This window comes from Sturnira hondurensis, unplaced genomic scaffold (genome assembly GCF_014824575.4).
Source record: "Sturnira hondurensis isolate 20B ecotype Veracruz unplaced genomic scaffold, ASM1482457v3 Scaffold0000867, whole genome shotgun sequence".
Classification (NCBI taxonomy): domain Eukaryota; kingdom Metazoa; phylum Chordata; class Mammalia; order Chiroptera; family Phyllostomidae; genus Sturnira; species Sturnira hondurensis.
In genome coordinates, this window is record NW_028073498.1 from 3,217,270 (window position 1) to 3,230,374 (window position 13,105).

The following is a 13,105-nucleotide window of genomic DNA, read 5'->3' on the forward strand; positions in this document are numbered from 1 at the left end:
TGTCCCCAGAAGACAGTGGACCAGAACAATCAGTGCTGTTATTGTGCTCACTCCTGGAATAATATCGTCAGCTAAAGTTCACCTCATAGTTTCAGATCTGGATCCATCCTGACTTTATGTGGATATTAGATAGGCTTCTTATGTTTGTCATGGGCAAAGCAAAACTCTTGGTGTTCCCCTTTCAACTTGCCTCTTCTCCACTTTTCCCCATCTCAATAAATGATCCCTTCACCCACTATTTAAAGCAAACACCTCTTTTTCCTTAAACGCAAACATCCAGTCCATCAGCAAGTCCTGTCACTTCAACCTCAGCGCTGTATCTCATTTCTCCACTTCTACTTATTTCCATGACCTCGGCCCCTGACCAAGCCATCACTTTGGTAGTTGAACGACCATAGTTGCCCCTTTACTGGTCTCCCTACTCCTCCCATTCTTCCCCCTGCAATAAATAGTTCACCCAGCAACCCAAGTGATGATCTTTAAAAAAAATCAGATCATAACATGCTCCTACTTTCAACTTTCTGTGACACCCCATTGCTCTTGACATAAAATCCAAATTCCTCTTCATAGCCTACAAGTCCCTACCTGATTTGGCTGTTGCTACCTCAATGATCTTGTTGATTTATTTCCTTCCTTTTTGATTGCCCATCTTACTAGAATTTAAGCTTCAGGAAAGCATCTTATTTTTGCTCTATTCTCTCTTGTCTCACCCCGAATATACTAAGTGCTCAATAAATGTTGTTAATTGCAAAATGTTTGCTGTGGAGGGATTCGTGGAATAACTAGGTAATAGATTAGACAGGTAACTAGCAGGGGTGCAATATTTGAATATTTTCAAAGTACCAGCTGTGTGGTGTAAACAAATTAGGTGACATGGAAGATTGAGATTTCTTGGAGGAACTTAGAGTATAATAGTGTTGGCATTTACAAAAATATCCAAGGCAGAGCATGATATCATGGGAGAAGATACAGGGCTTTGTGGCTTCCAAAGGAGTAATCAGGTGTGACTGAAGATAGTATTGAGAAATGCTCTCTGAAGGAGTTGATCTGTGACTTTAAAGTGGGTAATTCAGCAAGAGGCTGTGAGGTGGTGGTCTAGCCAGAAGGAATGTATTCTGAATATGTGCCAATTCAAGAATTAAAAAATTTAATCTGACAGAACTGTTACCTGCTTGGGAGGCATTTCTTCCAGCTAAACACTTACCTGGGTACCAGCTTGGTATAGCTCCACATGCAGTCATTATATGCACTTGGGAAAATTATTTTGGACAGATAATTTAGCCTTTCTGTACCAGGTCTGTGAAACATAATACTATCTTGCAAAGTGGTTGTGGTTTTTTCAGTGATATAGCATACAGTTCTTGGCATGGTCCATGTTAGGTAGTCAGTTGGGCTAGCTCATATTAATTCACTTTAAATGAAGGTAAGGATGCATCTAAGCTTAACTCATACTCTGCTAGTCAGCCCTGGCTGGTGTGGCTCTGTTGGAGCATTGTTCCGGAACCAAAAGGTTGTGGATTCAATTTCTGGTAGGGCACATAACCTAGGTTGTGGGTTCTATCCCCACTCTGGGTGCATATGGGAGTCAATCAATGCTTCTCTCTCAAATTAGTGTTTCTCTCTCCCTTCCTCTCTCTCTTGCTCTTTCACTAAAAGCAGTGAAAAAATATCCTTGGGTGAGGACTAATTAAAGATAAAAACCTCTGGTAGCCAAAGGAGGTAGCAGTAATTTCCCAAAGCAGCTTCCAGGATCTGAAGAGCTAGAATCTTTGCTGGGATTGGAGTTTGCTGTGGTTGTGGTTTGGACTGTTGTTTCTAATAGTTCAACAGTGTAGGTTTTAACTGCACCTCAGTGCATGCAGTGAAATTAGTAATGAACAAGACAGGCCAAGTTCTTGCATCTTAGGCAGCTTGTAATCTTTGGAGGGGGGGTAGATAGGACAGACAATAAGAAGTTAAAAATAAATTCCTATGGTGATAAGAGCTATGAAGAAAGTAAAACAGGTTATTGTTGTAAAACTAACATGAGGTTGGGAAGAAGCAACTAAGTCGGAATCAGTGGTCATGAAGGCTTCTGTGAGGAGGTGACATTTTTGAGCCAGTTATTGAATGTCCTGAAGGAGCCATTCATAGGAAGCTTTGGGGGGAAAGATCCAAGCAGAGGGAACGTTTAAAGATTCTTAGGTTGAAAAGAATTAAGACTTGGGATGGTGAACACACAATATAATATACAGATGATGTATTATAGAATTGTACACCTGAAACCTATGTAATTTTAATAACCAATGTCTCCCCAGTGAATTCAATTAAAAATTATATAAACAAACAAATATAAATAAAGACTTTTAGGAAGGAATGAGCTTGGCCAGTTGGCTGGGTCAGTGAGTAAGGGGGTTAAGTAGAAGAATTGAGGTAGGGAAGGTGGGCATAACCCTTAGTTTGGAGAGCAAGCTAAGGAATTTGAATTTTATTCCAAGTGCTCTGAGAGGCAGCTGGCAGATTTAAGCAGGTGTTTTTCTTAAATCTCCATAGATGGCCAAGCAAACCACAGTGGTAATTCCTGCCTTGCTAAAATAACCACATTGAGTTCAAGGGGGCTGGTTATCCATATTAGATAGCCCTAGATCATGGAGAGTCCTGGAAAATAGCCTCTAGAGTCTCTGGGACCAAAAAACCCCACAAAGAATGGAGAGCCCTGACTGGTGTGGCTCAGTGGTTGAGTGCCAGCCTGCAAATCAAAGGTCACAGGTTTGATTCCCAGTCAGGGCACATGTCTGGGTTGCGGGCCAGGTCTCCAGTAGGGAGTGCGCAAGAAGCAATCACACATTAATGTTTCTCTCCCTCTTTCTCCATTTCTTCCTCTCTTTCTAAAAATAAATAAGTAAAATCTTTTAAAAAAAGAATAGACAAAAAAATCATCTCTATTTCTACCATGCAGAAATAACCACCACTAAATAATGGTATTGGGTTGGCCAAAAAGTTTGCTAAGTTTGTTCTGTATGATGGCTCTAGTGTTGCTTAGTTGTCTTTAACTTCATTCAAAACAATTTTGTTAGATTGTATTGTGACAGCTGTCATATCGGCCTGCACTTAAAAAAAGTATCAAAATTGGTGAATTTTTGTATAGTCATCTATTGAAGATGGAAGAAAATACAACATTTTCAGCATATTATGCTTTATTATTTCGAGCAAGGTAAAAACACAAAAAAGATTTGTGCAGTGTATGGAGAAGGTGCTGTGACTGATTGACATGTCAAAAGTGGCTTGCAAAGTTTCGTGCTGGAGATTTCTTGCCGAATGATGCTCCACAGTTTTGTAGATCATCTGAAGTTGACAGCAATCAAATCCAGACATTAACTGAGAACAATCAATGTTATACCACTTAGGAGAGAGCCAACATACTCAAAATATCCAAATCAATGAAGTTATTGGTGAAAATGAAAAATGTTTAGCTCAAAAGCAGAGAGTCTTTTTCCCATGCAAAAGTGTGTTCTTGGGGAATGTAAATAACCTAAGAGAGTCAGCCTGACAAACCATAAATGAAAGGAATGAATTGATTTACTACCTTAGGTTAATATTGCAGCTCCCTTGGAACCTCAATTTAGGTAAAGTATTTTTGTTTTCAAAAATTAAGTAAAGCAGAGTCAGGCAAAGGAAATTTATTTCAGATTCAGGATTTTTTTGTATGGATAGATTTGCAAAATAGAAAAAATCCTTTTCTGCCAAGTTATTTAGAAATTATTCACTCATTAAAAGTAATATATTAATAAACAGACCATAGTTTAGATACCCTAATTTAACTAAAACCAACATCATTTGCTGGTTCTCTTCAAAACTAAAAAATTATTTTAAGAAAGTAGAGGTAATCACTACTATCTTATTCCAACCCCAGGCTTGCTGAGATTGTTGGTATACCAGGTGCCATTTGGGTTAGATTGGAAAGGTTTTTAAAGAGTATTTGTTTTGAGCAAATTTGGTCAAATCAAGAGTTTGATTTTTTTTTTTTAATCTTCACCAGAGGACAATTTCTTCATTGCTTTCTTTAGAGAGTGAGGAAGGGAGAGAGAGAAACATTAATGGTACAAAGAAGCATCAGTTGGTTGACTCCCATACACGCCTGGCCCGGGGCTCAAACCTGCAACCCAAGCACGTACCCTGACCAGGAATTGGACCGGCCCCACAACAGTTCAGCTATGGGACAACACTCCAACCTACTGAGCCACACCAGTCAGGGCCAGAGTTTGATTTTGAAAGATAGTGGAAATCCATATTAGTAGAAATAAGGTTGTGGTAAAACTTGGTTGTGTTTATGAACTCAGAACATTTCACTTAATAGGAGAGGATTATCCCTAAAATGAATAGTCTTGGCAGGTAGTAAATAAGCAAGGGGTTAGTCCACAGATTGATGTATTTTTCTTGCTGGATAGTCACAGAAATTTAAGATTTGGAAGTTAGGTTTTGTCTGAGTCATATGGGAGCCTCTCTGTAGCCTTAGGAGGAGTAAGGTGCTGGTGAGGGAAGACCATCAGGTTTGTACTGGGGGTACAGTGTAGGCTGGACTGAAGGTGGGAAGAAGCTGAAAGCTGGTTGTTGACCAGACAAGGCATGGTGAGCTGGTAATGAAGATTCGGTTTGGAGGACGGTTACAGGACAGGAACTTTCATGACCCTGCCCGTGAAACCAGTCTGCATCCACCTTTCCTGTTGTCCCTTACCTGTTTTTACTGTCCCTTTCCTGTTCCACGTGGTCATCTAGATGTCTTTGAAGATGAAAAACCCCCCAAGGAGAGTCTGCTCTCAAAAGCCTCACACGGGAAGAGGAAGAGGGGGCTCAGCAATCCTAGGGGCCCGGCAGATGGTCCAGCAAAAAGGAAAGTGGCCAAGGTGAATGTGAAGTCTGAAAACCTCAAGGCTGTGAAGGAGGAAGACCTCAGTGACGGGGAAGATTTCAGGTGAGAGGTCTTGACTGTTGCCATCAGGAAAGTGTGATTAATAAAACCTACTGTTTGTTCTTGTTGCTAGGATCCATGGACAAGATTGGATCTAAAACTTTTCCAGATAGAGCTCAGACTGCTAGTAACAGCCAGAAAGAATCTTAGTGATTAAAGATTCTTACCTCCCATACTTTTCAGACAAGAACAGCCACAGCTTGCAGAAAGTGATTTATTTGCACTCACACAGGTAGTGGGAAAAACCAGGTGAGACCCAAGTCTTTGACTCCTGGTCCTGTGTTTTGTTGCTCAAAGATACTACACATAAAACGTACTTACCTGCCATTCCAACTTTCTCTCATACCACTCTCCTCCAGCACACACTAACGCCCACCAGGACTTCTCACCATCATTAGACCTGTACTCATACTTTCCCATCTCTGAGCTGTGCTCATGTACTCCTCCTACCTGAAATGCTTTCTTCCACCTTGAAGATGCAGATCAGAAGCCATCTACAGACTTCAGATATTTTCTTTTTTTTTTTTAGAAATTATTTATTTATTTTTAGAGAGGGAGAAGGTAACGCGAAAGAGGGAGAGATACATCAATTCACAAGAGAAATATTTTTTTCTCACAGATCTTTTTTTTAATATATTTTATTGATTATACCATTACAGTTGTTCTATTCCCCCCTTTCATTCCCCTCCACCCACACACTCCCTCCCCCACCATTCTCCCCCCCCTTAGTTTATAACCACCTGTCTCAAGTTCTTTAGATTCTATATTTCCCCTACTATTCTTGCCCTCCCCCCTATCTATTTTCTACCTACCATCTGTGCTATTTTCTGTACCTTCTACCCCCTTCTCCTCCTCCCACTCCCCTGTTGTTAACCCTCCATGTGTTCTTCATTTCTATGGTTCCACTCCTGATCTAGCTGTCCTCTTGGTTTGCTTTTGTTTTAGGTGTGGTTGTTAATAACTGTGAGCTTGCTGTCCTTTCACTGTTAATATTTTTCATCTTCTTTATCTTATGTAAGTCCCTTTAGCATTTCATATAATAAGGGCTTGGTGATGATGAACTCCTTGAACTTGACCTTATCTGAGAAGCACTTTATCTGTCCTTCCATTCTAAATGAAAGCTTTGCTGGATAAAGCAATCTTGGATGTAGGTCTTTGGATTTCATGATTTGGAATACTTCTTTCCAGCCCCTTCTTGCCTGTAAGGTCTCTTTTGAGAAATCCACTGACAGTCTGATGGGTACTCCTTTGTAGGTGACTGTCCCTTTATCTCTTGCTGCTTCTAAGATTCTCTCCTTCATTTTAGTCTTGGCTAATGTAATTATGATGTGCCTTGGTGTATTCCTTCTTGGGTCCAACTTCTTTGGGACTCTCTGAGCTTCCTGGATTTCCTGGAAGTCTGTTTCCTTTGCCAGACTGGGGAAGTTCTCCTTTATTACTTGTTCAAATAAGTTTTCCACTTGTGGCTGTTTCTTTCCCCCTTCTGGTACCCCTATAATCCGGATGTTGGAACGTTTAAAGATGTCCTAGAGGTTCCTAAGCCTCTCCTCATTTTTTTGAATTCTCATTTCTTCATTCCTTTCTGGTTGGATGTTTTGTTCTTCCTTCTGGCCCATTCCATTGATTTGAGACCCAGCTTCCTTTCCATCACTATTGGTTTCCTGTGCATCTCCCTTCATTTCAATTAGTTTAGCCTTCATATGTTCCTCTAATTTGTGACTAAAATCAACCAGTTCTATGAGCATCCTGATCACCAGTGTTTTGAATTGTGCATCTTAGAGGTTCGCTATTTCCTAGTCACTTAGAGTTATTGGCTCTGGGACTTTGAGTTCTTCTTGCGCCATCTTTTGGGCTGTTCGTGCCTGTTACATATCAGGATCGGAGCCCTAGGTGTTCACCAGAGCAGGGCAACTAAGTCACTGGGTTGTGATGCTGTATGTGGGGGCGAGGTCAAAGAGGAGCAATGGCGTCCGTCTGCCACCTCCCGCCGCGGCTCCCACAGGTGCCGCAGCTGCCACCGGGACCTGCGCGTTTCGTCCCACTGCACGCAAGTGAGCCACCACCATCAGCCCTCCACCACTGGGTTTGCCCGCTGGGGCCTGCGTGGTCAGTGTCACTGTGCGCGAATGTGCGACCACGGTCAGTCTACCCCACACCCTGACTGGGTCCAGGCTGCTTGTGCACCTAGGTTGGGGATCTGTCCTGCCCGATCCTGCTCAGCTGCTGGCTCCGCCCCTCTTATCGTCCCGGTTGAACGGTTTGTCGTTGTCGGACTTCCGTATAATTCAATTTTCTGTTCTTTGGCAGTGTCTTTGTTCTCCAAACCTTTGTTGTATTCAAACTTGGTTGTGGGAGAAGGCACAGTGTTTCCACCTATGCCTCCATCTTGGCGGAAGTCCCCACAAGAGAAATATTGATTGGTTGCCTCTCGAATGCCCCTAGCCGGACACCTGATCTACAGCTGGGTGTGTTCCCTGATGGAGAATGGAACAGGGGACCTTTTGGTTTGTAGGATGATGTCCAACCCACTGAGCCACACCAGTTGGAGCCAGACTTAAGATGTCTTCAACCTAAGGTGGTTTTATTGGGAAGTAACGCCATCATAAGATGAGAAAAATCCTTATTGCACATTAGCAACCATTTAGTCTTGAACTGATATGCAGCTAGCTGCTTACTTACCTAGCTAGGTGTCCTGGTTTATGTTGTTATTTATGACATACCTTATCTGGAAATTACACTTCTACTTCAGTCTCCTTGTGTCATGTTTCCTGGGGCTGGGGACCTTCTGAGTCGGCCCGTAGTAGGATCTGCAAGTGCAAATTACAGTTTCTTCTTTCTGGCATCCGACTGTATGTACACACATCACAGCTTTTCCTTCTGGAATTCATGTTATATTGTGTTTTCTTGTGGCTTTTCCTATCCCATTTCCAGACACAGCTATGTTTCCTTCCCACAGCTCTAGGCTGCAGGGTTACAGTGTTCTTCCTATTTCGCTAGCACGTTTGTCTCAGACTGACCTGAGCACGTCTCAGTGAGAACTTCATGCTGGTGGAGCAAGTGAGGCTCCGAGCTCACAAGTGATCTTCAAATAATTGCACCAGATTTTCAATAAATAAGAGTCCTTAAAATTCCATGTAGTTTAAGTGTAATACTAGGATGTTTGCACCTTCTTCATCTTCTTTCCTGTGGTCTTTATACAGGGACTTTACAAGTACCTGCAAGAAGGGGCACCATCCAAAGAGAGGGGAGGCCATGGACAAAGACAGCCATGAAGGAGATGAGGAGGAGGAAAGTGAAGATGACTGGGAAGAGGTTGAAGGTGAAGCGTCTGTCCTTGCTTTCAGAACCGTCCAATCCTGTTTTTCTGTTTGATTCTGTTTGGAGTCATGTCACTGATTGCGATCCTGTTGTTTTCTTTTGAAACTTTTTAAGACCCAAGATAAAGTTGTAGTAGGGACTTGCTTTTGATATAAGGAGAAATTCAATACCAGGTTACTAGAAGAGGTTGCATATTCTCTTCCTTTGCTGGCTGTTAATGCAGTAGATTATGAAATAAAGAGGCAATATCACTCTAGAAAGAGCAGAGGCACACAAAAAAAGCACAGATTTTTAAAGAGTTAGACCTAGGGTCAGAGCCCAGCTTTGCCCCTTATATAGCTGTGCGAGGAAGTGACTCCACCCGTCTGAGCTGGTTTTCTTCATGGTTAACATTCAGTAAACACTGAGTGCTTACTGTGAGCAGGCTAGGCTCTGGGCTTGTGGGAGGGGCGGGGGAGTTGCACATGTAACGAGCCTAGTGCAACATGTACTCACATAACCAGCTAACGTTATCATCCCTGAATCCTGTTGCCTAGTGTCACTTTTTCCAAGCTGTCTGTTTGGAAAATATTCAAACCTACAAGAAAGTTGAAAATATAGTATATGTACTCTTCATCCACATTCACTAACTTTAACATTTTGCCATCTTTCAGTAAGTATGCGTTGTGGAAGCATTTGAAAGTAAGTCCAACAAAACTTTCATTTAGAATGGAAGGTCAGATAAAGTGCTTCTCAGATAAGGTCAAGTTCAAGGAGTTCATCATCACCAAGCCCTTATTATATGAAATGCTAAAGGGACTTATATAAGAAAAAGATGATGAAAAATATTAACAGTGAAAGGACAGCAAACACACAGTTATTAACAACCACACCTAAAACAAAAGCAAACCAAGAGGACAGCTAGATCAGGAGTGGAACCATAGAAATGAAGAACACATGGAGGGTTAGAAACAGGGGGGTGGGAGGAGGAGAAGGGGGGGAAGGCACAGAAAATAGCATAGATGGTAGGTAAAAAATAGATAGGGGGGAGGGCGAGAATAGTGGGGGAAATATAGAATCTAAAGAGCTTGAGACACGTGGTTATAAACTAAGGGGGGCAGAACGGTGGGGGAGAGAGTGTGCGTGTGGAGGGGAATGAAGGGGGGCGAATAGAACAACTGTAATGGTATAATCAATAAAATATATTTAAAAAAATAATAAAGTAAGTCCAGACATTTTGATACTTCACTTCTCAATAAATACTGCACCATGAGTTGCCTAAGAATAAGACATTCCACTGCATTATAAAATACTGTCAGCACTCCTAAGAAAAAGAAAAAGAAATCCCCAGCTGTTACAAACTACTCTTTATAGCTATTTTCCCCCTTTTGTTCTAATCTAGGATCTGTTCAAGGTGTAAGCCTTGAATTGGTTGTCTCTTTAGTTTCTTTCGTTTTAGAACAGTCCCCCGCCCACCACTAGTGGCACTCCATTTCCCGTAGCACCACCTCTTTTACTGAAGAGTTCTAGCCTCTTGTTGTGTGGGGTATCTCAGCTTCTGATTTTGTCTGGTGAATCATCTAATGGTGTTGTCACGCTTGTTTCAGTATCCCGTGTGTTTCTTATAAATTGTGAATTAAATCCAAAGTCTTGATTGAATTTAGATTAAATTTTTTAAAATTATTTTTTGTTGATTATGCTGTTACAGTTGTCCCAATTTTTCTCCACTTTGCCCTCGTCCAACCAGCACCCCCACTCCCTCAGGCAGTCCCCATGCCTTTTTTCATGTCCATGCGTCATCTGTGTAGGTTCTTTGGCTACTCCATTTCCTATACTGTACTTTACATCCCCAAGGCTATTCTATAACTGTATATTTGTACTTCTTAATCCCCTCACTTCTTCACCCATTCCCACACCCCCCTCCCATCTGGCAATCATCGAAATGCTCTCTGTGTCCATGATCCTGTCTCTGTTCTTCTCCCTACACTATTGTCCACATGTGTGGACAGCATGCATACATATTGCATACATGCAATCATCCATACATGCATACATATTCTTTGACTATTCCCTTCCCCTTCTTTCCACCGTTGCCTCCCTCCCACCCCCCTCCTCTCTGGCTGCTGTCAGTTCATTCTATGTTTCCAGGTTTCTGGTTCTGTTTTGCTCATTAGTTTATTTTGTTCATTAGATTCCTCTTGTAAGTGAGATCATATGATATTTGTCTTTCACTGCCTGGCTTATTTCACTTAGCATAATGGTCTTCAGTTCCATCCATGCTGTCACAAAAGGTAGGAATTCTTTCTTAATTCTTTCTACTGTATAGTATTCCATTGTGTAAATGTATCATAGTTCTTTAATCTACTCATCCACCAATGGGCACTTGGGTTGTTTCCAGCACTTGGCTATTGTAAATAGCACTGCTATGAACATAGGGATGAGTAAGTTCTTTTGAATTCGTGTTTTTGAGATTCTTAGGGGATGTTACCGGCAGTGGAATCACTGGGTCAAAAGGCTGTTCCATTTTTAATTTTTTGAGGAAATTTCATACTATTTTCAACAGCAGTCGCACCAGCCTGCATTCTCACCAGTGGTGCACCAGGGTTCCCTTTTCTCCACATCCCCACCAACTCTTATTGTTTGTTGGTTTGTTTATGATGGCCATTCTGACCAGTGTGAAGAGGTATCTCATTGTGGTTTTAATTTGCATCTCTCTGATAGCTAGGGACACTGAGCCACTCTCCCTCTCTAATATCTCTGGGGTAATGCTCTGATTCTCAGTGATTATCTTGTTCCCCCATAATTTTTACTTAGCAGTTTTAGAATGCATTAATGATCATGACTAGATCAAAAATTATTATATTTGATTGTAAAATGATAATTATTGGATTCTATTATTTTATATACATTTAACACCTGAGTGATCTGTAAAGGAATTATATTATTAAAGAATTTTTTTTTACAGATTACATATATTACCATTTATCATGTTTCTGAGCTTCATGTTGTCCCAAATTTGGCTAGTGGAAGCCTCATTAAGCTAGCTTCCCTACCATGCCTTTATGACATGGCCTCACTAGTGAGTTTTTGAGAACATGTGTGTTTTCTGGCACAAAAAGCTGTTCTAGGCTTACTTTGTACTTTCCTTGCTCCAGACCTGAAAGCAACCTTTTTTCTCCTGGTTCATTTTAGTGAGGACTGGTATATAGAAACCAAAATCTTTTCATTAGGTGTATTCATTGCAAAACAGGTGTTACTGCTTCTAAGCCCAAAGCTTTTTTTTTAAAAAATATATTTTATTTATTTATTTTTAGAGAGAGGGGAAAGGAAGAAGAAAGAATGAGAGAGAAACATCAATGTGTGGTTGCCTCTCATGTGTCCCCTACTGGGGACCTGGCCTGCAACCCAGGCATGTGCCCAGACTGGGAATTGAACCAGCAACCCTTTGCTTCACAGGCCTGTGCTCAATCCACTGAGCTACACCAGCCAGGGCCCAGAGCTTCTTTATAAGAGCCCTTTGCTACCAAAGTGCACAGATCCATTTCAGCAAATTCAGTTTATTTCAGCTAGTGGTGATGGGCAGTGTAGGGGATGAAGAGATGAAGAAGATGCATTCCTTGTCATTACAAGTTTACAGCTAAGACTGAAAGACAGCTAAATCATCACTTCATACAAAGTAAATTGTGCTGTTATATAGTGATGAAAATATAGGAATTGTTTTCACTTGCCTTTTCTTTTTTTAATGAAAAGAATAAGAATCTTAGTACTAAAACACACAAGCGTCAGCCCCTTGGTAGCAGGAGCCTGTATCTAATTCAACTCAGTATCTTTGTGTCTTCGTTTCCTCCTTTTGTACTCTCAGGACCACTTCCCTGCAGGTTAAGTGAAACAAATAAATGTCAAACAGCACAATGCATGGCAGGGGGGGTTGTTTTGGTTTTGGTTTTTAGGTATTCCAAGCATAGAAGGAGTACTTCTGTGAGTTGTCCACCTTGCATCTGTTTCTCACTTCCGCCTTCCCATTAGAACCTCGATTTTGTTCATTATGGTAGCTATTATTATTACTATTATTATTATTATTATTATTGATTTTTTAAATTACTGTTGATAGAACTTAGTGAACCTGTGCCGGGTGATGTGGGAGAAAATGCAGCTTTCTCTCAGTCGGTCCTGTCTATGAAACCAGTGGAGATAGAGATTGAAACACCGGAGCAGGCAAAAGCAAGAGAAAGAAGGTGAGATTAGGCACTTGCTTTTAGATTCCTGTCACTTACCATTGGCAACAGCTGTTATTTAGTGAAAACTTCCAGGAAACACATAGGCGGTCAGGGCTGAGTACCAGAGTGGGAACCTTGGGTGGGAGAATCCTGGGCTCACCTTTAGGACCTCAATGAGAAACCTTCGTGTCCTGGCTGGGTCAGAAGATGGGGAGAGAAAACACCTCTGTAATGAACCACTTCTCTGTGCCCAGGTTGTCCATTATCTTATTTAATCTTTAGAGCAATTTGTGAAGGAGGAGCCAGAGGCCCAGAGAGGTTAAATATAGTTTTAGGAGTCATTCACCAGCAAGTGGATGAACCAAGCTCTAAATCCCTGTCAGGTTGACTCAGGAAGTCATGCTTTCCTCACATGTCACTCCACAGGACTTGAAACAGCACCCCCTGTGGTGGGAGCCCTTACTTCACCCCAGTGTCCCAAGTACCTCTGTAGCTTCTCATGGCTTGGGAACATGGAGCATAATACCTGGTAGTTTATCGGTCAAAGGGTTCCACTATATGATGGGCACATTATTATTAGCCATGCAGAAGGAAGATAATAGAAGTCATTCAAGAAGCATCGAATTTTCTTAAAGATGTATGG

At 41.5% G+C, this 13,105-nt stretch overlaps 1 protein-coding gene and 1 long non-coding RNA gene across 4 annotated transcripts in view; both read left to right on the top strand.

Annotated features, from left to right (window-relative positions):
- The window catches only part of XPC (XPC complex subunit, DNA damage recognition and repair factor), a 41,383-nt gene that overhangs the window by 579 nt on the left and 27,699 nt on the right, over nt 1–13,105 (top strand). For 2 of the 3 annotated variants that reach the window (XM_037051355.1, XM_037051339.1), the window contains exons 2-4: nt 4,756–4,951; nt 8,149–8,267; nt 12,357–12,480. In XM_037051355.1, the coding sequence (XP_036907250.1) occupies nt 4,756–4,951; nt 8,149–8,267; nt 12,357–12,480 (439 nt within the window). The remainder of the gene's footprint in view (nt 1–4,755; nt 4,952–8,148; nt 8,268–12,356; nt 12,481–13,105) is intronic. The other variant, XM_037051348.1, reaches the window with a different exon arrangement.
- On the top strand, nt 8,275–9,562 carry LOC118990668 (uncharacterized). Its single transcript, XR_005067282.1, has 2 exons — nt 8,275–8,951; nt 9,473–9,562. It is a non-coding gene; the product is annotated as an uncharacterized LOC118990668 (long non-coding RNA).